This window comes from Catharus ustulatus, chromosome 4 (assembly GCF_009819885.2).
Source record: "Catharus ustulatus isolate bCatUst1 chromosome 4, bCatUst1.pri.v2, whole genome shotgun sequence".
In the NCBI taxonomy this organism is placed as follows: Eukaryota; Metazoa; Chordata; class Aves; order Passeriformes; family Turdidae; genus Catharus; species Catharus ustulatus.
This window is the reverse complement of record NC_046224.1, coordinates 14692992-14719497: the sequence shown is the minus strand read 5'-3', so window position 1 is coordinate 14719497 and position 26506 is coordinate 14692992. Positions and strand designations below refer to the sequence as shown.

The following is a 26506-nucleotide window of genomic DNA, read 5'->3' as shown; positions in this document are numbered from 1 at the left end:
GTGAGCAGCGGCCGCGGGCTCGGGGGACAGCGCCGGGCACAGCCCCCGCCGGCACGACCGCGCCGGGGGCCCGTCCGCGGCGGCCCGGAGGAGCCCCTGCGAGGGCAGCGTTGGGCCGGGCGGGCGCGGAAGCTCCGCGGCGGCGGCGAGCCCCGGGAAGTTCGGGCGGAGGAGCGAGGGACCGCGGCGCTGCGGTGTGCGGAGAGTGCGCTGGGGCTCGCTTGCCCCAGAGAAAAAAATTGCACTGGAAGGAGAGGCGAAGGTGCTCGGTTGAATTCAGAGTACCTGTCTGGGAACTCTGGTCTCTCTTGATCCAGAGTCATAATTGCAGTATCATTTTGTAATTTTTTTGTAAACTCATACCGTTGTCGATATCCGGTAGGATTTCATGAAGTTTTGTCTCGTGCTGCTTGTCAGTGATCTGGAGCTGACTGGTGTGTTTGGTTATGGGTACAGACTCAACAGCTTCACCCTGCTTAGGCTGTAAAGTTTGAGAAAATAAGGTATTGATACTTTTTAGTGTATTCTGATTAAGAGAAGGGTGTGGGGAATACAGAAACACGTGTCTTTATCACCATTTACAAAAAAAAAACCCCAAAACAAACTCGAACCCCGGTTACCAGTTCCAGATTTGTTTGTGGTCTGTTCTGACGTTTGTACTGTGTGATGTAGAGAACATTCACTGTTACATTGAAGAAGTTGAAGTTCAGACAACTGTACACTGTAGGGCTGTAAATATTGTTTAATTCTTCTGAGCCATGAATATAAAATCTAAATCCTTTTACAGACTGTTATGCTGATTTCTTCAGAGAAGACTTTGATGTGAAAGCTTACACTTCCCAGTCCATCCATCAGGCTGTGATAGCTGAGCAACTGGCTAAGCTTGCTCAAGGTATTAGTCAGTTGGATAAAGAGTTGCATTTACAAGTAAGTTTAAAGCATACCTGTTTTTCTGGGGTGGTTGATACAAGCTAGTCAAAAACTTCGTAATCTTAGGAATTTGTAATTTGTGAAATTGCCTAGTGTCCTCTGCAAGCAGTTACTAAAGGTACAGCTTGCAACTAAACTAGTTGTAAGTTTGACAGCTGAGTTAAGCCCACACTCAATACTCCTACCAGGCAGCCATGTACTGTTTCAGTTTTTGTAGTCTTATCACTGTAGGCTGTTCTACTCCTCTTCATTGTGAGAGGGAAGACTCTTTCCAAATGATTGTGTCAACTATCATAAACACTTGTTTCAGTGTGGTGTTGTAAGAAGATAAGGAGAACTTGCATCCTTACATTGTGTACTGAAGAGTAGCATAAGCCCTAAGATTTACCTTTAGCTAGGCAGATGTAACATTTGTTTACATGCCTCTACACCTTCAGAAAGGCTTTTGAATTTAGATAGAAGAAGGCTTTTTCTGTGCAGAAATCATGAATTCACAGTAGACATTGCAATGAAAACACTTGCTAAGTTTGTGTGTAGTTTCAAAACCTGCTACCTCCCTCCCCCTGCCCCAGTTGGTAAGTTCTTTAGGAACTAGTTTATAAATGTCATCAATAGAAAAAAAATGAATTATGTTATTATGTTAAGTTCACATTTACAATTATTAAATATGAAGATGTGTTGAAATGTGTGGTCTGCTGGCTTTAATTAAGATGCCAACTCTGCTGCATATCTTAGTTAATTACTGACCCTCTTCTCATTCTGAGCTTGCTACTTTTGTGAATTAAAACACTTTGTGTTCTTAAAACCCTTTCTCTCCTGTAAGATACACCTGCTTTTTCCTGTATCTGGCTAATGCAGGGATGCTGATACTTAAATGCCTAATGTAGGAATGATGTGATGTGTTTAATACTTCTTGATTTCTATGTTGTTTTTTTAAGGTTGTTGCAAGACATGAAGATCTGTTGGCCCAAGCAACTGGAATTGAATCCCTGGAAGGTAAATATTGTTGCATAATGCTGGGTATCCTTACAGTGGAGTAAGTACTTTTAGGGTTTGTGCATTGAACACCATTTGTTACCAACTTTGACCCCTAATGTTAAAGCCCCAGATCTGATTTCTGACAGCTTGCTTTATTTAATTTTATTTTTATTTATTTATTTATTTTTTAAGTCAGTAGATGGAGCTCCAAGGAGAAGATTTGGCTGGAGGAGCTGCTTCAGAGGAAAATATGTTTTGATAATGTTCCGAGAAACTTTAACAATAAAGCCCTTTTTGGCCTTTTAATATGTTTTTCTAAATAAGCCTAATTTTGTTGCAATATTGGTGCCATAAGCACCAATTTTCTGTTGCATAGCATGTATGCATGTGTTCCATGGTTTTCACATCTTAACCAAAGAGGCTATAACACATAATCTAAACCATGTTGAGATGTTTCTTCCTAGCAAAAGGCTACTAAGTTAAATGCATACCTTTGTTTTAGTCCACTGTTTGAGACGTGGATTTTAACATAAATTGCTGATTTTCAAAGGCCTTGCTTAGGAACCATTGACTCTGCATAGAAAATGGTCGCAGTATATTGTTCTCGTGCCAGGAGCTCATTAAACCTGCCATTCTGCTCTTTGTCACTTTGCTGAGAATGTCATATGGTTTGGTATTGTGGCTTTTTTTTTTTTGTGCAGACAGGTATTTACCTCTGTAACATGCTAGAATCTCTATAGCATGTCCCCTCTTCCCCTTTGTAACTTGGTTAGTAATTTATCTTTGTTCTTTTTTCTGCTTTCAGGTTTTAGTATAACCAGAGTTTCTGGTTACTGATAGTTATATCCTTAGTCTTTGGAGCTGCTTGGTTACACTCTTTTGTGTCAGTAATTGCATAGACCTATAAAAATAAAGAAATAGCTATTTAATCTAGTAATGGTAGCTCCTGAATAACATTTTAAACAGTTGGAGAATCAAGCATAAAAGACTGAAATATATGCTCATTCTCCAAATAGGAAGTAGACAGGAATGTGTAGTCAATCTTTTGACTGATAAATACATCCCAGTAACAATCTTCAGTAGTTTGTCCTCAGTGGAATTCTGTTGTCTGAAATGATGGTTGTTTCTGAAGGTGTTCCTTCCTAAAATTGCTTTGAGGAAAGAATGATTTACTTCAAAGCAGTCAGTTAGGAAACATTTCTCTAAGGCAGGTGTGGTAAATAATGCATGTTTTACAAATAATACAGCAAAGTAAAAATGAAATTCAATTCATCTCAAATTTGTTGAAATTTTTCCGTTTACTTAGGGTTATGCTTTTAAAGAAAACACTGAGTCAAGATTCGTAAGAAAAAGGAAAGAAAAATGGCAACATATTTTTAAATTGTGAAGTTAGAAATGCATAGCTCTTGTTGTATTTATCAAGTAAGTTGGCAAGTGAAGATTATAGAACTAATTCACAGCATTCATTTGTATGTGTAAAAGTCAATCTCATTGAACATTTCAAATTGGTACACCCAGCTTGTAGAGTCTTTTCTTTGTTAGGCCTGTGCACTTTTTTTAATGGTACAACTCCAGTCTACATATTCTTTTCTTTCTATAGGTAGTTCAGTAGATATCTTGAGCTACCTATTATTTTAAGATGTTTTAAGAAATTGTATCATCATTTATCTTCCACACAGGTGTAGGGGAGAGAGTGAGTGCCTTTTCACCCATCCTCTGGGAACAGGGCTGTTGTATGTTTAATAGCAAATTATGGCCATAGATGCAGCAATGTTGCCCCACTGACCCTCCCCCATTATTGCAATGCAGGGTAGATAATGCAGCTTATTTTGCCAGCTTTTCACTGTAAGTCTTCATCCTCATGACCTGTTGCATGCCATGCCACATATAAATGACAGTGAACACATGAGCCTGTCACTAAGTTAATAGTTCTGAAATAGGGAGAACGTGAGAATTTGCATATCTGTACAAAATGAGTTAGATATGGTCACAGTATAGGACAACCTGAATATAACTGTTAGCAGTAGTGTTTGTCTTCCATCTTACTGTATCATGCTGCAGTTTTATCTAATTTAATGATGGCATGCTTGTAAAACAGGGCTTTACAAAAATGTAGTATGTTTTAGAATGCTAACAGTAACTGGAACAAAAATAATTTCATAGGCCTGGGTTTGTCTAACTTAATTAAATTCTCAGCAGGCTAATTCTCTATTGCAAAAATTACTCCTGTCCCCTACTACTTTGTTTGCAATTTACCAAGAAAAGAACAGACGTGCTTGTTGGCTTTCCTTGTGCTGCTTTGCCAAACTAATGTGGAACAAACATGATTAGGGTAGTTTGCTCTGCTTGTAATCTAAATTAGATGACCTTACAATGACATTGATACCTTACTTTTTGCTAAAGATGCTTTATGCCCAGGAAGAAAACCTTGAAATAGAATTGTTTATCTTCTCAGTCCTCCTTGTCCTAGTTGCTGTGTTGAATAAATAGTGTTAAATAGTTTGTGCCATTTTTATATATCATGTTCTGGTATTTATACCAGGTTATATATTTGAACTGCAGTCCTGATCATCATTCTCTGAGAAAGTAACATCCTCTAAATATTATTTGAAACTTCACAAATGATGGATTTTGGAGTGATACTTATTCTGTAGGTTTATGTTCTCTTCCAATACATTTTCCACAACATTCAGTAAATGACCTGCTCAGTTTATTTCCCAATATGCTTACTGATTTTGGTCTCTGATGCTCTGTTGTAAAGGGGGAAACTGTTTTTGATTTATGCTAAAGTAGTCTACAGTAGTTGCTATGATTTGAAGAAAAACTCTTTCTATATTTGATGAGTGTTCCATGTAAAAATATCTGCTTTATTTTGCAGGTGTCCTCCAAATGATGCAAACTAGAATTGGTGCTCTACAAAGCACTGTTGATAGGTATGACATTCGTTATGCAATTAGAAAGCATAAACTCTTATGTTCTATAATGCTATTTATTAACACGGCTATAAATAATTTTTTCTTCTTATTTTTAGAATTAGAGCCAAAATTGTTGACCCCTACAACAAAATAGTGTCTCGCACAGCTCAGCTAGCAAAACTTCAAGTAAGTTGCATTAAAAACCATATTTTAAAAAAATGCTTTTTGAACACATGTTATTTCACAATTCTCAGACATGAGTACAGTTTTTCTACTCCAGTAGCCTGGAGTTCATAGTCAGTATTTTTCTCAAAATCAGTATTTGTGTCTCTTCAAGAGCTACTGAGAAGTGCTTAGTAGGAAGGTAGGAAATTGTAAAATAGGAAACTAACCTTTGCACTAGCTAATTGAGTTTTTGTAGAGATGAAGGGAAGAGGGCAGGGTTATCTGAGTACAGATTAATTAAATTCTTGTAGCTGTTTGTGTTACTCTGGTATTTGATGTTATGGTACTGTTGTGTAGAAGATGATTTTCATCCCTAAGTTAATGCAGGCTTTGCTGCAGTTTAGTAAAGAGTTTGGGAATTAATTCTTTCAAAATTCTTTCAAATTTCTTCAAAAGTCAGGGTGCAGCTTAAGGAGCTGTTTGTGGTTGTGGAGTTTTGTAAGCCCAGCTGCATAGTTGTCCCTGCCTTCTAAATGTAAGTGGAGTCTACAGAAGAATGTAGACATCTGTTAGAGGATAGCAGTAGGAGAGAACTTATCACGATGGTGAGGTAAGTGTCAAACACTTCCACTGATAATTTTGTAGTAGTTGAAAGTTTTTTCCACAGATCTTTGCGAGTCATGTGTCTGCATTCTATTAAGTTTATGGTTTGAAATGCAACACAGCTCCAGCCCCACAAATGTTTAATGAGCTATTAATATTTTATTGTTTGAACTATTTATCTTTGCAATTTTACCTGAATTTTGAGTTCTGCATATACACTCAAGTAGATTGCCATCTGCAAGTGATTGCTGTTGTAGAGTACATAAAGCTGCAGACTCATGTGGTTTCTAGTCCAGGGACTGGTGGAACAGCTGCACTGTCTCTTGGCTGAACTTCTATTTTCTATGCTACTTCCAGTAGCAGTGAAGTTCAGCAGGGAGCTCTTAACACTCTGTGCAGCCAGTTTGGCCAGGTGCTTCTCATGTTGTTTCATCTCCAGCTGTTACTGTTTTTACCACTGGCCAAAAGTACCATGACTTTCATGTGGCAGGTTAGGTGCAGATTTTTTTGTTGTTCTCTGATGTGTGTTGTGCATGTAGAAAAAGTTGTGGGAATGTGGGGCTGAAGATAAAGATCATTTCTACCCTACCCTTATACAAAGACAGACTGCAGGAGGATGTTTGAGAATAATGAGTCCCTGAACTTAGGAAGTGTTTCTTGGATGCATTTTCTTGGTTGCATGTGTTTCCCTGAGATGTGAAAGTAGCATCCATCCAGGGTCAGCATTATTCACGCTGTGCCAGGGGATTTGTAATATCTGATTTCTTTTGCTGCAAGTCAGAAAAAAAATGTGCAGAGTAAGTGGGAGCCTGGTAGGCTGCTCTTTTACCACCAGCGTAGAAAGAGGAATGATGATTCCAGTTTCTCTGCCAGTGAGAGTCTATCAGATTCTCTGCTAGTGAGACTCAGAGTCTCAGCACAAGAGCTGCTGTCCCTCCTTGTGTTGGCAGATCCTTTGTGAGTGCTTTATGTTGCACTACATTGCTGGGAGGAGTTGAGGGTCAGGACACCTGAATTAATAAATGAAGGTGAATTTACGGAGAGTTGAGTCAAATCTTTACTCTCCAGCCTCTTAAAAATGCACTACTGGGGTGTCCTTTACCTTGGGGACCCATTTGTTGAGTAAGGAAGGGCACAGCATAGCAAACAATTCACTTCCTGGTGATGGCAGGGCTTATGACGTGAAATTGCTCACAAATGCAAGATTTGTGGTTTGGAGCATTGTCAAATTTACTAATTTTATTGGCTGATCTACAATTGGTAGAAAAAGGTGACTGGTAAAAGAGATTACCTTCCGTCAAAATCTGTAGGGTTGGCAAGTATGTTTTGCTGGAATTTATGATGTTTCAGTGCCTCTTGTACTTGTGATGGTGTTATTTTAATACCTCTGCATTGATTGCTGTGGGACTGCTTGCTAACTGAAGGAATATTTGACTTGCATAAAGCTAGATTTTGCCATCCTTAATTGTTTTTAATATAGTCTGGCTTTTTCATAAACATTCTCACTTCAAGTTTGTTGTTAAACTTCAAATCTAGTCCTGAATTCTAAATCTCTGCTGGGTGCTTGTACGTGTTTTGTCTTGCTCTGGTCTTAGTGCTTCATGGCATCCCAAGGCAGCATCAGACTTGGAAAGCTCACTTCCTTCTTAGAATCATACTGTCCTCTTCTGACTCTTTCCGTAGTCCTTCACAAGCTGAGTGGGAATGACTAACAATTGAAATGTGTAGATAGGGAGTTTGTCTTTCAGAGGGGTCTTTTCTGTGCAGCTCTGTTTAACTAAGTCTTTTTGCATGGTCTCTTACTTTCAGTGTTTTGGTGTATGAAAAATGTATGATAGGAAAACACTATTAATACCTCCAATAATTTTGTATTTTAAAGTTATTCTTACTTTTAGCGGTAGCAGATGTCTTTGTGATGCTACTATAAATAAATAGTAACTGTAGTCTGAAGATAGTGGACTGTCTCCTCTTTCTTCAGGCTTTATAAACAACAAAATATATACATTCAATTACCTTGCATATATCAGCTGCACGCTGGCACATTTTCAAGTGACTCTATAATTAAGTCTTCTTGGAGTAATTTCTTAAAATTAATTTGAGATTAAAATAAGAGGCTTTTCAATGGCTCAAATTCTAGCAATAATTTCTGTAATGGTTGATATGTTGTTTTAAATTTTAGGAGATAGCTAATATGTAATCTCAAAAAAAAGTTTGGTTTATTTTTAATTTTACTTAAAATGACTTAGACTAACTGGGGCCACTGACCTTTTCCAAATTAATTCTTGCTTGAACAGTAGAATTTGTTCCTTCTTGGATGAAAGCATCTCCTTTAGAAAGGCATACTTGATCCATTTAGGGATGGAATGTTTCCTGAATTAGTTCAGACTTCTGTTATGCGGGTAGTCAGGTTAGTGGATCTGGCATCTGTGAACAGCTCCACCATTAGATACAGTTCTTCATTTCTCTTACATGTCGTTATATATAGCATTCTTCTGCTGTGATTGAGAGTTTTATTAAGTTGGACAGCTCACATAAATGAAAATACTTGAGTGAAACAGAAACTTTGTGAAGGGCACAATGCAATAGAAATCTCTACGAAATTTAGAGTGCATCTTCGGTGTCTTTGGATTTTTTCCCCCTACTAATTCCCAGGGCCAGAAATTAAAACTTTTTTTTTTTTGCTCTTATATCTAGATGTAATTTCCCCATCTTTTACTCTCTTTTAAAAGATTGTTTCTTGGGACAGGAAATAATAAGCAAGCAAAATTTCAAAGAAATAAACTTTTGGTGTGTAAAGTAAAAGGTGATTCGAAAGTAACAGAAGGTGAATTCCCCAGGGAAAACATTAGCCAGAAGTACACAATTGGATTAGATAGTAATTAATTTTGAAAGCAAAGTAGTAATACTATGTCTTCTTATTTGGTGAAGCATAGTGCACTATATTAAAGGCTATTTTTGATTAATCTTCCAGAAATTTAGTTCACAGATATGAAAGTGATATGCGGATTAAGATTTTTCTAATTAAAGAAATGAATTAATAAAAATTAATACATTAATCTCTCAAAGCAGGATAAGCCCCAGTTAATTCTCACTAAGTGTAATAGAAATCATGTGGTTAAGCTGTCACAGAACGCTTAGAAAACTTGCACTTCAGACTGTGATAGAGAGCCCAAGGCAGTGAGAGTAATTGGGCTTTCCTTGATTTGCCTCAGTGGGGTTTTTTTTCTAATATTTCCTTTTTGTTCTGTCTAGATGTTTAATAAAATTAAAATATAAATATTTGTGGATTTGTTAGTTTGTGCTGGCATAGGGAAGGGACTCCCAGGTTATACATTCTGCTGTGGATATTGGTTAAAATTGTTTACTTGTATATGTTTTCATATGTGCACTTCAGCTTTGGTTTTCAATAAATGAACTTGAGTCTGAAAAAGAGGTTCTGACTCTTGTTGGATACTAAGTATTTTTTAAAGTAATTAATTTAGATATCCATTAGGTTAATACTTCAGGAGACTTTGCCTTCAGTACCAGGGAAAATAACTCCAAACAACTATCTCATACTTATTCCAAATTTCTCATTTGCCACCCTTGTTAATCTAATTGCAAGTGTTGGACTGTACTTGTGACTGTACTGAAATCTGAGTTGCATTTCTGAATTCTGTTTTAGTTGTTACCCTCTCCAGAATGTTGCTGTTCCCATAGCATGTATTTCAAGATACTAGTTGAGTGAAAAGTTATGAGACTATTATATTTGATTCAGATGTCAGCTGTGCCTGTTATTCTAATTGGGTGCTAACAAAAACACACAAGTATGGTTCCTAAAAATTCATGCATATGTCCGTATTCCTAATTTTTGACCAAGAATGCCATATATTTTAATAAGCATATGAAAGAATGTGACCTAACAGTTGGCTGAATGAAAGTTTTGCTGAGAATTAGTTTTTACATATATGCCTACCATAAGAGTCAATATCTGTAATAACAGCTTAGTCTTTTAGTTTTATTGTCTTCTGAGGTAAGTGCTTCCATTTTGCTTCTTTTGGATGGGTATTTGGCAAAGCCAACTTCTTAACTTTGCTAAAGCTTAAAGAGGGGAGGAATACTGGGGAAGAGATACACAGGGTAAAATAAAGCTTACTTCTTATTAGCAATAGAACATACCTCTGTCATGGGATTCTGAGTTTCCTTTGTTTTTTGCATGGGTAATGACAGAATAATCTCAGTAGCCCCATGAATATAATTTCCAGCTTCTGAAAGTCTTGGTCTGTATAACACACAATCATATTAAAGATTTTTGGAAAAAAAGAGATTTCAGTGTTCAAAAGTTCCTTGTCTTTATTGACATTCACATTTCCTTTTTTGGTTAAGATGTTTCCACATTTGAGTAGTGGTATTATGTGATTGTAATGTACTGATAATATCTCCTAATGCCACAATTTCCCTGCAGGCTGCCTGTGACTTGCTGCGGAGGATAATACGCATCTTGTATCTCAGTAAGAGACTTCAAGGACAACTGCAAGGAGGGAGCAGAGAGATAACAAAAGCTGCCCAGAGTCTCAATGAACTTGGTGAGTCCTTCTTAATTACTTTTAGATACATTTATAGCTTGTGCTCGCATGACTCGCGCTAATGTTTGACTTTAGGAAACGCCCAAAACTTTTTACTGTAGTTCTTGCTTTCTGCTTCCTGATTTAAACTGAGAAGTGGCATGGACAGAACATATGAATCCTTTACGTTTTTTCGTATGACATCTCTAGATATAGGTATTTAATAATTCTACCATAATAACTTGTGTTCTTTTGGGCAACAATTTTTTTGTGAAGCAATTACTTACTGGTTTATGTTTCTATTAAACACCCTCAGAGGCACCCTCTCTCTTTTGGGAGATGCTGCACTATGATAAGCCATAGTTTAAATTACAGTTTATGTCCTAAAAGAAAGATACTGGCCCTGTGACTTTTATGAAAGCCATAGGTGATATGATATACAGATACCTAACCTAGTTCACATACTGGAAGTGTTCTGCTGCAGTAGTGACTAATCTACCCTTTATTTTATTGGCTTCTAGGAAGAATAATGAGGTAGTTCTCATGAAGGCACATGTTACATTGCTAGAATGTTTTCTGTACTTGAACTAGCTTAGGAAATTCCACACTGTGCTGCAGGATGCAGTGAGGAGCATCCCATTAGTCTTGGAGATCAGTTGGTGGTGTTGTATATGGTATCTTGCCAGCTGTTTCTCCTCTGATTTAATGGTATTCAAATTCCAGCTTCCAAAAATAGGTTGAACCATCAAACATTCAAAATCATCCTGAAGTTTATTTTGCGTATTTGTCACTACTGCTCTTTTTATACTGTGTGATCAAAAAAATTATTACTCAATGACTTAGTCTTATAACTGGCAGATGCTGTGTTGCAAACAGAACGTTTATATATTTATTTAGTATATCAGTCTGATTGAAGCACTTAGGCACCAATTGTATCATTGTAAGGTAGAATATTTTTTCTGATTATTTTTACTTTTATTTCCATTTTACTCTACCATTACATCTTCAGAATATATTAAATAATACTGTCTGGATTGCAGGTGTTGCAGGATTAATTTGAATGCTGGCTCCTATTAAACAAATTAGTACAATTTAGTGGTAAAATCGGAGGTCTTTAGTGTAGTTTTTAGGATTTCTTTCTTTGATAGACAATGCCAAATGCCTTTTACTACTCTTCTTCCTCTCTACTTTTTTTTGTTTCACCATCAAAAAAAAATAAAGCTTGCACTTTCTTTTGTCTAAGTGTCATAGTCTTTTGAGTTTCTTGTTTTCAAATACTTGGTCTTTTCCTGAAGCTTAGCAAAGTCTGAGTAATTATTGTTAAAGATGAAGGGAAATGTGTACCCTTAGACAACCCTTTTGAATTTGATCCTACAGTCCAAGGGGGTAGCCAAGGCTTGTGGTCCTTAATTTAATCCTTTGTTCTGGATGGTTTATGACCAGGTAAAATACCTTGTCTACTGTCATTTCTCTCTCCATCTTATTTCCTGGTATCTCTTCCTCTCTTCTCTTGTACCTCTCCATCTGCATCCCTCCTTCATTTTTGGCTCTACTGCCCACCTTGGCTGGTTTGAATTCTTCCTGCCTCCCAGCTGGCCATGCCTCCCAGCACCTGAGTGGATGGGAACACCCTCTGAGGAGATGCTGGTGCAGGGAACTGGAGGTGTCTGTCTCATGTGGAGAGGCAGTGAATGCTGGGTGTGGGGTAGCCCTGTTCTGAGCGGGGGAAGGCACACAGGGACTGGAGTCAGCGTGGGTCAGGGTGTTGCTGTGGGGGTCGGCAGGAAGGGAGCCTGGGGTATGGGATCTGGCTGGGGAAGTGCTGTGCTGTTCTTCTGGGCTTGGAAAGCATAGGATTGGGTGGGAGATCTGTCAGAGAGCTGCTGATGGTGTGTGGCAGGAGAGCACTCAGGACGTGGTGCCTTGGGGTGAGGCTATGGAAGTGCTGTGTTTTGGAAAGATGGGAGATGCGATGTGTCTGTGGTGTCAGGAGGGTGAGAAGTGTGGGGAGCTGCCCTGGGTGCTGTCGGTGCAGTTGGTGAGATGTGAAAGATGTGGGAGGCCTGGGGAAATACTGCAAAATCTGCTGGTAGTAAATAGGTGGTAGAGATCTAATGGTAGTAAATAGATGGTAGACATGAGTGGTGTGAAAGCCTGGTATTGGATAGGGACCTCTGTATCACAGAGGCTTGCTTTCATGTCCCAGATGAATACTGATCTGTGGTTTTAGCCAGATATTCCTGGACATCCCTTTCATGTCTTGTTCAAGGAGAAAATCATTCAATTGTTTATTACCTTTCTGTTGTACATGTGGTGCAGAATAAATTCTCCTTTGTCAAACTCAGCCCTGTGATATTACTGTGAAAGCTTTGCACTTGCTGTGGTAAAAGATACCTGCCATTGCTTCTAAGATGTTCTGGGTGTAATCTTAAGATAACTGTCAAGTTTTTTTTATGTGCTGCTACACTCTGTGTGTATGTTTGGGGGACACAAATGTGCACATTTAGGTATGTATTTAACAATATATTCCTGTAGCTAATCTATGTCAGTTCAATCACAACTTTTACTTAGTTGTGTATTGAAGTTTATTTTGCAGTGATGGGAAAGGCTATGGTAAATATATAAAATATTTGAATTAAGTAGAAATATGGGTCAATTAGAGGAGTTACAAGAAACAGTAACTTTTACTGAGAAGCAGGTTTTTTCTGGATGCCTGAAGTTGCTAGTAGTGTGCAGATCTTCAGCTTCAGTGTATGATGTTAGGAAGATGCTTTCTCTGAAAGCATTTGGTAATATTTTGACTGATATCTCTACTTAGAGTTGAAGTAGACCTGAAATTCTTCTGTGTTGGAGTTTCACATTCTTTGAAATTAACTTCACACTTTGTCACAGTAAAGAGAAAATCTAATTTCCTATGTAGTTTTAGAGATTAGAAGTTATTTGTGTGTGTGTGTATATATATGTATTTATATAAAATTGAACCCAGACTTCTGCAACTCTTCTACCTCCCAGCATATTTTGGGTTCTCTAGCAAAGTAGAATAAGCAATTAGCTACTTCTCTAGTGTGAATTTGTATTATGCAATCCAATTCAGCGCTTGCATAGGTAAAACAAATGCCAATATTCAGATGTCACACAGTGCCTAATGCTGTGAATTATATGCTCTGACTATGCTTCTTGGTGGTATTTAAATACAAACATTTTATGAAGTGAAAAAGAAACATTCCTAAGCAAGATTAAACAATAGAATGTGACAAGAAAATGGTACACTATATACAGTTCCCATTCACAGAAGGAATTCTGCAGGCATTAAAATATCAGCTGTCTTCCATGTGGGTATACAGAAATTACTGTCTTTAACAGTGGCCAGTAACTTATCAGATGGACATGAAAATATTCTGAGTTGTGCAGCAAAAGGCTGCTTTTTAATTAGCCTGCCAGTTTAGGCGTGGACAGGCTAATTCCATCTGTCAGGTACAGAGCTAGATCTGGACAACAAAAGATTTCTTTCTTTTCCGGTTAAATACTTAAAAATGATGTCATAATTATTCATATAAATGCCTAGATGTCTTTTAATGATAATAAATTCCTCATCTCTATATATGCTTGTGTAGAGTGGAATTAGAGGCAATGGAAGGAGGAAAATGTCTGTCTTAATGTGGTTTGCATTGTGGGACCTTGTCTTTTCCAGTATTCAGGTTTCTCTGTTTCAGTGCACTTTTCTGGTATTGCTGCTACACGTAGTACCCTGAAGTTTCCACTGAAAGGGAACACTGTTGTAAAGATTGTGAAATTATCTATGGTACTGCAGCTCATCACCCAGTTTGTTTCATACACTAATACAAAATAGTGCTTGATAGAGGGAGGTATGGTTGGTGTTTTCCCCATCTCTGAAAAGATCATTAATTGGAGCAATATCTTTCCAAATACTGTAAGCCTAAAAAGTATTTTTTCCTTCTTGTTCTCTGTTGCTGATGGGTCTGTTTCATAGAAAAGAGAACATGTTCTTTGTGTATATATAGAAAGCATGTATGTGTGTACATGCATGTATATAATAGCATGTGTATATAGAGGTTTATAATATTGATAAATACAAATATGAAAAATATGTATATTCATCCTAATGTCTCTCAGGTGCTTTTCAGACTAATCTCTTTGTTCTTAATGGTTATCTTTGTGAATTCTGTGGGGAGAGATTAGATTCCAGAATCTCATGGAGAGCTTGTTTTATTGAAAGTAAAGCTTACTGCAGTTACTTTAGACAATTCAAACTAACCTGACTTCCTTAAGCAAAAGAAGTCTAGAAAAAATAAATTATTTGTTGGAGTCTATATAAAAGTGTTGTTAAATAGTAGGACACACAGATTTATCAAGAGTGAATCCTTGTTTAACCAACCGTATTTTCTTTGTTGGCAGCATAACAGGCCTTGGGACTAGAGAGATCAATGACTGTCTTGTAGTTTGATTTAAATAGGGCTCTTGACACCATTGATTTAAAGAGGGCTCTTGACACTGTGTCACACCAGCAGGATAGGCAATAGAATCCAGATGAAAATGTCATGCAGTGAATGCAGAAGTTCAGAGGAAGCTGTAGCCCAAAAGCCTTCATCTGTTGTTCACTTACCCAGCAATATATCAAGCAGGGTGTTGTTAAAACGTGTTCTCTAGCTGGCTTGTATTTTCATTAATGATTTGAGTGATGTAATATGGCATATATCCTTATTAAATTTACTACCAATAATCAAGCAGAGAAGAATGGAAAGTATGTTGGGAAACAGGATTAGAATGAAGAATATTCTTGGCAAATTGGAGATACATCTTACCTGAACTGATTTTATTTCTCTTTCAGACAAGTACTAAGTCCTCACAATAAATAGTTACAGTTAGAAGGGGGAACAGGAGAAATGACTGTGTGGATTACAGTTCTGCAGAGAGAGTTGATTGTTCCTCACAAATTGAGTGCAAGCACGTGTTCATTTATTTTGTAGCAGTGTGACATTGTTGGCAATGAAGTTTGTACTGATCTTTGTAAGGAGGAGCATTGTGTGCAAGGCACTTGAAAATAATCTTTTGTTCATGCTTCAAATAGTGTCAAGTCCCTTTTGAGGCACCTCATTGAAGGAAGATGTAGGTTAATGGGAGAAGCTCCTAAGCACAGCAGCAATGGTGGCTGAAGGTCTTGAGGATGGTTGGTGGGTGGAGGAGCTGGAAGTGTGTGGCTGTGATTTGAAGAAGAGGGATGTGAGAGGGAGAGTAATGTTCTTGAGATAAACAAAGGTTTTTCAGATGGGAAGGGTTTAAATGACTCTCCATATGCATTGTGATTGAAACAGTAAAGTGTTTTAGACAAAGCATGTACCAGAAATGAAATCATATAGTCATGGAATAGCTTGGGTTGAAAGTAACCTTTAAAACTGATCTAGTTCAACTCCTCTACAATAAGCAGGGATAATTAGATAGGGATGATTTGCCTTGACGTAGAAGGACTATGAGGTGATTTGCTCCCAATCCTTTGTGTCTCTTGGAGATGTTCTCCAATTTTTTCTTTGTTTTGTTTTGTTTGTTTGTTTGTTTTTTGTTGCCTTTTTTTTATTTGGACTGCTTGATATAAAATGTTCTTCACAAATTGGTTTGTTGCACATTGTTCCCAGATAGCACCATATTATTAGGAGTGTATGACTGGAAATTTTATGCCATCACTTCAATTCAACCTCTCATAATTCTGTTAGATGAGATAGATAAATCTCCATAAAGACCTTCAGCTCAACTCTCTGACACAATGACTTTTCTTCGGATTGTGGCTGACATTCACATAAACTTCACATAGTTCATTTTGTTACTTGAGTGCTGCAAAAACTGACTCTCAAAAGCTGTTGTGTCAGCCTGGTCTAGGAGAATGCAGTGAGCAGGAAAAGGAGGGTAATACTGACTCAGATTGGCTGACTGCAATATTTGTTCCTCAGGTTAAATATTGTTGTCTAAAAGCTGTTTCATTTTAGCTGCTACACTTTTTGCAGTAACATTCAATATGTGTTATGTATCTGTACACAAGTATTGCTTAACTTGCAATGGTAAACTGTCTGAACACCTGCCATAGATACTGTGGCAGCTCTCGTTCACTGCTGCCTTCTTCCTGTATCCTGTTCAGTGATGAATTTAATTTTTTCTTCTATTCCAAGCAATAATTTACAGTGTATGATTGCCAAGCCAGATCTTGTGTTGACTGCTGTTAAAGTGAGGATGGACTTGGTTACCGTCATGTCAGTGAAGTCTTTGACTGCTAGTACACAGGTTTGGTGATACTGATACTGCTGTGCACCGTTTCTCTAAGAATCAACACACATCCAACTTGAAGGACATGTTGCTTTCATGGTGCTTTCCTTAGGGACTTATATGCCTTACAATATTGCCTTGTACAATACCTAGTGTCCTCCAATATAATATAGCATATGTCTGTGTAGTACAGTGCATTGTTCTGTAGGGGTAAGTGAACTGATTTGATGCATGGAAATCACATAGCTTTGATTGCATGACTCTTTGCCTGTAGTAATTAGTCTTGCTGAGAATGACTGAGCTGTATTACTGACTCATAGCCATCTGCATTAGTGCCACTGCTTCAGGTGGTGCATCTGCATCCATGGGAAGTGCAAGTATCCTGCTAAAACGTTTTTCTTCTGTCCCCAGTGGTGTTAGCAGTAAAACTGACAGATCTTCACTGAAATAGTCTGGACTAAAAAATACTGTGCCTTTCTGTAGCTGAATGTAATCTCCATGTGCAGTAATTTCACGACCATAAGGCGCACCGGACTATAAGGTGCACTTTTTTTTGCAGCGAGGCTCCGCCCCCAGCTTCCTCCGCACGGTTGCTGGCCGAGGCCCCGCCTCAACCCGGCAGCCATTGGCCCCTGGGCCCGCCTTCACCCGGCTGCCGTGCACTGCCGGCTCCTCCCATGGCTCACAGCTCACACTTCTGGTTTGGCAAATTTCGCAACTTTGTACATCAGATAAGGTGCACCGGACTATAAGATGCACTTCTGAGTTCGAGGGAAAATTTTAGTCAAAAGGGTGCGCCTTATAGTCGTGAAATTACTGTACTTCAATTTCATCTTCCTTTCAGTTGAATTGGTTTTTGTTTTGCTTTGTTATGTTTTTCATGAGATTCTGTTACCATAAGATGGCATATCTTGCAAAATCTTGATGTGCAAATTTTTATTTGTAGTATTCATGCCAAAAAACCCCCTTTCTGCTGGGAAGGTTATTTTTTTTCTTGTTGGCTTTTGAAATAAAGAACAATCTTGGTAGTATGTAACAAGTTCATTAATTTGAGCTGTTGACTGTAAGATTCCAAATTAATGTGCATGTAATAGAATGACTTTCAAAGCTTAATACAATTTTTCATTATTAAGAGGCCAATAGTGTAAGACCTCTTTATCCTCTTTGAGCAAGGCAGACAGAGTATACCGATTTTACCATTAAATTGTGTTTTGCTGCAGCTAGGATTCCTAGCTTGGAACCCGGGTGTTAGACAAAGCATGTTACATAAATATTTTGCATGTTTTACCTAATCTCTTCTTTTTCAAACCATTTCAGTAGAAGACACTAAATAATTACAAGCTCGTGAGAGAAAAGACTTAAGTCTTAATTGCAAGAAAAAAATCCTGTTGCAACTTTTTTTTTACATAGCCTTTAAATTACCATGGTTGAAATTTAATTTTCTTTATGCATACAGTTCAAGAAAAAGAATCCAAGTATAATTGTAATTCTGGGATTTCTTCATGCCTAGTTTCCTTTAAACAACCGTAAACAAATTCCAAGTTTGCCGTATTAAGTGAAACTATTTTTTCATGTAAGCATTAAATTGATTTCTGGTATTGATGAGATTAATCTTTTAGCTGTAACTACTCAAAAAAATTGATTTTGGTAATTTCAGTTTCAAGCACATAGACCTTGTTGGAGGCCTGTGTGTTGGATGTTTTCAAATGGGTTTGGTATTCCACTTTCTATCATGGTGCTAACCTGTTCCTAAGGGCTATGTTACTGATGGCCCAGTAGTAAGGCTGTGTCAGAAGTTAATTATGGTGTGTTCAAGTTGCTTTTGCTGTAGCATGTGGAGTATTTCTAAAAGTTTTTATCCCTATTCCAGGCCCATCAAATACTATTTTCTGTCTTCTGCTTTTTTCTTGTTCAGTTACAGACGTCCACACCTTTTGTTCCTTATATTCCTGGAAAGCTTTGCTCTTTCAAACTCCCTGTCATCTGTTCCCTAAATCTGATTGCTGCTATTTCATTATAAGGATCAGTTATGACTGTTATTGTATGATCTAATGTATGGACGTTTTGTAGGTGAGTATTACATTAAGCTAGGCTGCAGCAGTTACAGAGTAAAATCTAGGGCCTGACAGATCTTGATTTATTTGCTTCTAACGGTTCAGAGGACTCCAGTGGGAAAGAAATGATAGTGGACAATAACTAAGGAAGGGGAGGGGGAACATGATGGACTGCCACAGAGTGTTTTCTACTGGGGAGAGGAATTATTTTCAGGACAGCAGAATAACTGCACGCATCATGGAGTTGATAAATTATTATGCATTTAAACTGTGTATGGAGAGACACATGAGGCACAAATAGTGTCTGCATTGGTAGCACATTCAGTTCAGTGTTTGAGATTAAGCCAGTACTTCTTATTTCTTAAATTACTATGACTGCAGTGTTTTCCATTTGTTTTGGTAATACATCAGGGGCTTTTGCAATCTAGAGGGTATATCTGGGGTTTGTAGTGCCACTTGATGCTGAAATAAAGGAACTTGGGAATTTTAAAAGAAGAACTGGTTGGAAGACTAGAAGGGGTGATGAAAAGAGAATTGGCAATTACACCATCCTATTTTTTCTCATTAATAGGTTTAAATGTAAAGGCCATGTCTATAGTTTTTTTTTTCAATTTTTGTTTGTTTATTTTGCAATTAGTGAATTTAAATGTGCAATTCTAAAATCTGAAAACTGTACTTATATTCTGTATCTCTAATTGCAAAATTCTTCTACTCTCTTCTCAAAGTATCCCTGTAGAGCAGAAAGGAATTATACCAAGCCTGTTTCTGTTTTGCTGTTAAGGCATATTTCTTCCCCACTAAAAAGATGGCATTCCAACAAGTTTTGGACCTTGTTTTTGATTTACTTTTTGATCTTTCCAAGTGTTTGAATAGTGGGTATTTTTGTATTTGGTAGCTGAAGTATGTCATAAGAGTGGAGTTATGAGAGGATGTGAGAGAACCAACAACTCAGTCTTGTATTTACGAATGCTTGTGTTCAGACAAATACAGGGTAAATACAAACTCAGAGGATTTTTTTTTCATTTCTGATTGGTTTGAAGCAGTTATGATTGCGTAACTAGTATAGATCCTTGGGCATCTTTGAGTTATGAGACAAAGTATTGTTACTGGATAGTCATGCTTTTTCAATAGAACTACATAATTAAAAGTAGAAAGAAAACCTCTGGGTTTCTGTTTCCAGGTGACACGTAAAAACTAGCAAGATCCAAAGATGTCTGCAAGCTCTGTCTGCCTTTGAATCTGATAATTTTTGTCCACTGACTTTAAAAACTCTGTATTAGTTAAAAAAAACCAAAACAAACCAGACCAAAGATGAAAAAAAAACATTTAAAAGAAGTACTTTTGACTGAGAGAAAGGAAGGGACACAGAGGTTACTGATGAGTCTTTGAGAGATTATCATTTACAAGTTGCAAAAAGATAAATACCTTGTAGTGAATATGAGTAGATGGCAAGACTTTGAAAAGAACTTGCAGTATCTCTTACAGATTGCATAAACAAGGCAAAAATTGTGTGTGTATGGTCACGAAGAGGAAGGCAAGTTGAATGACATAATTCCAAACAATAAATGAATGCAGGGTTATAAAAAAACCAGAGAGATGTAATCTCTCAATCTGTGGTATATTCTTACTCTATTTCAACAGGCAAAAATGTTTAAGTAAACAATGAAGAGTTAGGGCTCTTAAGTTGGTGACACAAATGACTAGTATGGAAAAATTTAGTTCCCTAGTTCCATTTACAGCTGGAATGATACATCTGAAACAGTATGGATCCAGTTGTCTGTTCTACTCTGTGTGGAAGTTCTGCAAGGAAATGCCAGTTTCGTGTTTCTGGCAAAGTATGCATAGGCACTGTCTGAAGCTCTGGTAGGAATTGACATTTGTAACTTTCTCTGTTCCCTCTTTTTGAGCATTTATATACTTGGAGATTCAATGGTAAACTGCAGGTTAGTTCTCCCAGAACTAGAATAGTGGTCTTGAAGGTGATCAGACTTGATGGTTTGAGTTCGGTAGACGATCACTTGTCCATGGGAAGGTGTGGAGAAATGTCACATGTCTTTTCGATGCTGGCTGAGAGTAGCTGAGTTTTGTTTACTATGGCCAATGGTGAAATCAGTTGTTTAGTGGTCAAAGAAATAACACTGAGAAGCAGTTCTTTGTCTTTCTGCTGGGACTGAAACATTTATTAGTGTGTAACCCAGTGGTTAAACAGACAGAGAGCATGGTTCATTTGGAAATAGCACTTCAATATTGTATGTCTGAGAAAACAGAGTGGTTTTTATTTATTTTTGAACAAACAGATTCACCAATAGAGAGAATACAAATGGATAAAATGGACAGGTGACTTGTGATGACCAAGGAAAGAAGTGAGCATTGGATTGGAATGATTACTGGAAGATCAAATAATAGTGGTAGCAAATAGTTTTCAGAAAATTTCATTGAGGGTAATAGAATGAGAAGTTTCAGTAGAAGTACCTGTAAATGCATATAGATCTGAAAGTCAGCTAACAAAACCCAGGAGATGTTACTTTCATAGCCCACTGAATTAAACCAGAAAAACTGAATCATTTCATGTTTCTGAAATGTGTGGAAGAACAGTGTTGGGAGCCTAGATTACTTATCCTCTGCAGCCAGTGCTTAAAAGTCACCCATTTCTAACACAGGAAGTGTTATTTTGTGCTCTCTTACAATCAACAAACTTAATGGATTTGGAAGCCACTTGTTGCCAGAGTGGCAAGTTGTGATCCACAGGGCAAACTCAGAGCGGACCCAGTGTTCAGTGTTTCATTTTTGAAAGTTAATTTTCCATTGTATGGGATCTTCAGTAGGTGGGGAAAATTTATTCAGCCAAACTTGAAACCTGAAAGCTTACTGAGAAGACAATATTGGATTGAGAAATACTGGCTTTTTGGTAATCAAGAAAGAGGGTACTCCTGACTGAAGGCCTGTTCTAATGTAGTGACAAAGCAAGGACAACAACTACAACTGGAAAACAGTGTATAAATACCACTGAATGCATTGCAAATATAGAGTATAGATGTGAAAAATATAAAATATTGCCAAAAAATCCACTACTGACTGGAACCAGAAAGACACCTATAATGGAATAAACTTACTAGTATACTTATATACTTACCTCTTTGAAGGCGGGGTTCTTCCATAGAGTAAGGGTACCAACAATTAACGAGGATGTTACACAAAAGTGCTGAGTTCCCAGAGGCATTAGTTTGTAATTCCTTACTGAATAGGGAAGGAGAAACTCCAGCTTGTGTCATTCCATCTTTCTAAAGGAGATGGTATTTCTATTGATACTAGTGTCAAGTAGATACAAAGCTACTCTAAAAAAATAGTAGCCAAGTTGAATTTGCTTGAAAGAAGAATCCAGGGCTGTAAAGCTGAATTAATGATAGTCAATTACCTTTTTATGGAAAATATGTGTTGTCAAGCAAATTTGTGTGTTTTGCTTACTGCATTGATTAAAGAAATGATGTAGATGCATTATAGATTTATGTGCATAAATTTAAATTACTTAAACCTCCCTTTAAATTATTTTTCCCCAAAGCAGGTATTCAAATAAACCATAGTCTCCTCACCTCACAGTTGCTCTACATTCTTAGTAGATGATTTTGTTACTAGGGGAGCTGGAAGAGAGGAACTGGAGTAAGCGAACTGTAAAGCTTTGGAATTGGACCGTGTCCTTGCTGGGATTTCTTTACCAGTGTTGTTTCTGTTCTTGCATTCAGGCAGCTATGTCAAACAATCTGTATTTGTGCAAATGGTGTAGGGAATTGTGCTCTACAGATAAAAACAGTTTTGTGGTTACCTGTGAATAAATGCAATTATACATGTCACAGTGGGCGATTAAGTGGGCTCTTTTTCTTGAAGATTAAGGCTGTAGAGGTGCATTCATGGGGAGAAAATGAAGGACTGGAGAAGGGCTCTTGGGTTAGCAGGGAAAGAAATGGCAAGAGCTAAGGACTGGAAAATGAGGCCTGGCAAATTCAGAAGTATAAAATAATTGAAAAATTGGATTATATGCAATTTTATTGTAATTCCTCAAGTAAATACTGGTTGTTCAAGTCTTAAACATAATAACCAATTTTATTCTGTTAATTTCTAATTAAAGTATAGCCAGTTCTGGTTAAAAAAGTCTAACCAAATAGCTATGATAGAAGACTGAAGACCAATCTTTGCTCAGACCCTGGATGGGAGCCAGTATCCCTGTAACTATTGTTAGTAGTTATCCTTCTAACTATTGTTACTGTTGTGTTACCTAAAAGATCAGTAAAGATGTTACTGTATGTAACACAAAGTAATGAGAAGTGCAGAGTAAGATTTCATTCTTCATAGGTAACAGCTTTAAAAATAGTCTGTTTTCACGGGAGTATTTTTTTCTCTTTGTCGTCCAACTCATGCAAATAATTCTCAAATATTTTAAGCAGTTTATCAACTCTTTTCAGTTATTGTTTAAAACATAAAATAGTCCAATTGTCTTATGTGTTTACCTTCATGGTCCAACCTTCAGTTATTCACAGGCATTAAATCTGATTACTGGCTTTGTTATCTTTAAGGTAGACCTTCTTCAGATGAAAACCAGCAGGGTCTCATACCTTTTTTCATGTAATCTCAGGGAAAAATGTGGAAACCTAACCTCATTAAAAGAAGGAACATCCTATTATTTTGAGAACATACTGTTTCTCTGCCAGGTTGTCTACAGTTTCAAAGATTTTCCCCTTGCCCAGTTTTAGCAGATGTGATTCGGAAACTAGAGTTGTAAAAACTTTTGATTGAAAAAAAATTTGGGACACAAGAAAAAATCATTACTGAATCAAAAATGTCCCACTTTTATTCTAGTTTACTTAAACTGCTCTGGAATCTTCACTGTATGCTGTAAAACTGAGGCAAGATTTATTAGAAGCTTATGACTATATTAATCTTTTTAAAAATATCTTTGACTTGTCTTTATGTGCACTTGTTAGTACTTCATCCCTGTTTGATGCAATGGCAGATGAGCTGTATACCTCCATGTTAATAATTTTGTGTCCATAATATAATCTTTACCCACAGATTCTCTTCATACAGTCACAGAAGGGTTTAGTTTGGAAGGGGATCTTAAAGACCATCTATTTCCACCCCCTGCCATGAACTTAGACACCTTCCACTAGACCAGGATGTTTAAAGCCCCGTCCAGCCTGACCTTGAACACTTCCAGGGATGAAAGTTCCACAGCTTCTCTGAGCAACCTGTTCCTGTGCCTCACCACCCTCACAGTAAATAAATAATTCCCAATGTCTAATCTAGACTTGCCCTCTTCCAGTTTGAAGCCATTTTCCCTTGTCCTGTCACGACTTGCTCTTGTAAAAAAGCCTTCTTGTAGGTCCCATTGGTGCTGGAAGTTGCTCTGAGGTCTCTTCAGCCTTCTCTTCTCCAGGCTGAACAGCCCCAACTCTCAGCTGTCTTCACTGGGGACTTGCTGCAGCCCTCTGATGTCTCCGTGGCTGTCTGGACTCTCTCCAACAGGTCAGCATGTTTCATGGGCTGGGGCCCCAGAGCTGCACACAGCAGTCCGGGTGGGGTCTCTTGAGAGAAGAGTAGAGGGAACATCACCTGCCTCTTCCTCCTGACCAGATTCCTATGATGCTGCTGAGGCCAAGGATACAGTTGACTTTCTGGGCTTCAAGTGTGCATTTCTGGGTCATATTGAACTTCTCATCATCCAATGTTCACATCTTTTGTTTTGTTTGTTCTCTTTCATTGATAGGTCTCAATTGCTATTAGACCTCTTAGCAGGAATAATAATCTTCCTTATTGTTATGGTGTTTTAGAACAGCAGTGATCACACTCACCTTTTGTTTTGTGATGATACATACATGGCAAATATGTTCCTTTCTCATTAAGTGCGTTTTCAGCCCATTGTAAATGCAGCCTAGTACACAAATCATCACTGATATTTGTTATAACGTACTAATGTGGGAAGCTGTCCTTTTCTCCTACTTATCCCTTCTTCTCTCTATTTGTGACAGGAATTTATGAAAAATATCTTCAAACAAAATTTGGAAGAATACTGTGGTGCAGAGTAGCAATAAATTACTGTGCTTTTTTCCACCCCTACTAATTGAGTTGAAATTGAGTTTAATCTGAAGTAAAATCTCACAACAGATTGTGAGAGTTCCTGGTACAGTTAAAAGTAAAACTCTGCTAATACAGCTATGTTAATAGCAGTCTGACATAGCCAGTGACAGATTTTACAGCAATGTTGTTTCAGCAGTGACATTGATTTGTTTATTAGATACGGTATCAGGTTAAACTGTTACAATGTATGGTAGGAAGTTAGAGATGGTATCGGGGTAAAGAGAAACCAAAAGTTTATTTCCAAAAACCCATCTTGGAAAGGAAACGAGAGTGTGCTCTGTGCCAACAGCTTTGTGCTCTCAGCCTGCGTGCTTGCTTGCCTGGCTGCAATGTCAGGAGTCAGAATGGGGATATAGAAAGGCTTATATGCAAAGGATACAATTAATTCAAACTATAAAAAGAATCGGTTTAATAATTTCAGGTTGTGTACTTATTGCACAGCTTTCACTGTAAATTTTCTGTTTTTTCATTTCAAGTAAATTTCATTATGATAATTCATTTCAAGTAAATTTCTGTGTAAAATAGGAAAACAATATGATACAGAAATCTTTAAGGTAAATTCACAAGAAGATATTTCATTGTTTCAATTTGTAATAATCACTGAAGTGTAATTTTAGCAAAGATTATAAAGATGTCTAATGATATCTCTTTCAATTTATTACTCTGCAAAAATAATTAAATTGTGATAAAGAAGCAATAGTTAAAAACATACTGTGGTAGTGAAACACACTCAAAGCATCCAGATGAACTGAAGTTATCTGACTAAAGGAAAATTCAATAGCATAATTTAAAACACATCACTGGGAGCAGATGCTTAACTTTCATGTCTTTTCTTGTAATGCTTGTACTCTGTGTGTAGTTTGTACTTTATCTGTAGGAAAAGAGGTAATAGAATAGTGCTCACTTTTGGTTTGTCACTTACTCTGTATATTTTGCTAAATCAAAAGCCTTTTCTGGAGTTGCTATTCATCTTGCTCTCCCCTCTCCTCCCAGCAATTTTGGCACAACCACATATCACACTCAATGAATCAAAGATAAATTCTTATTTTTTAGGTCTTACAATCCAAAAAAAAAGGTTAGTATTTTTTCCCCAGCAAGTGCAGGTTGCCCTCTACCTTCTTGGGGTCCTGATGGCCATAGCTGCCTTGGAGCACTTCCTTCTGCTGTCTGCTCTTTTCCACTGGACCTGTACTCTTCACCATCTTCACATCCTTATTTAACGCTTACTGTCTCTGAGTGATTTTGAATTTCCTGTTAGCTAGTTAGCATGTGGGTTTTTTACTTTTTTTTTTAACCTTCCCCCACCAAAACAAATCCCAAACCCTGGGTTTAATTTTGCTTCTTGAATTGCATAAGTGTTCTATGAAGTAGAAAAAGGAGATGGTAATTATAGATTCTTCTTTACAGATTCTTCTTTCCTCTTGGTGTAAGACAATTAGATTCAGTGATATTCAGGCAGAATGTGTGAAATAGGAGTGGAATCCAGCTCTTATAAGGCTGGAAAATTTTAAGACAGAAGCTGATTGTTCTTAGCTATATGTTGGAGGTATTTTGTCTGAATAATGGGTAACAGAAGAGTAATTTAGCATATTCTATTTCTTTTAATACTGCATTGAAACTTTGATAAAGAATGCTGTATTTTCTCCTTTCAAAATAGTTTAATGACAATTGGCAACTAAAACTTTTTTCACAGGAAACAAACATGAGTCTAGAATATTCAGCTGTTGAAGAAGTTTGATGATTAGCATCTACACTGATTTAAAAGGAAGTATTATGTGCACTGCAATGTAGTATATTTAATGGTTAACACAACAGAATTTTTTCCTTATGTCTGGGTAAATTCTGTAGCCTTTCAATGTATTATTTAATTTAAAATTAAAAAACATCCAGCATGGGTGGGGAAGATAGTATGTTT

The 26506-nt window shown here is 37.3% G+C and overlaps 1 protein-coding gene across 2 annotated transcripts in view; it reads left to right on the top strand.

The window, feature by feature from the left end:
- COG5 (component of oligomeric golgi complex 5) overlaps positions 1–26506 on the top strand; it is a 175745-nt gene that overhangs the window by 133 nt on the left and 149106 nt on the right. For both annotated transcript variants that reach the window (XM_033057501.2, XM_033057502.2), the window contains exons 2-6: positions 788–927; positions 1869–1926; positions 4787–4841; positions 4940–5009; positions 10036–10156. In XM_033057501.2, the coding sequence (XP_032913392.1) occupies positions 788–927; positions 1869–1926; positions 4787–4841; positions 4940–5009; positions 10036–10156 (444 nt within the window). The remainder of the gene's footprint in view (positions 1–787; positions 928–1868; positions 1927–4786; positions 4842–4939; positions 5010–10035; positions 10157–26506) is intronic.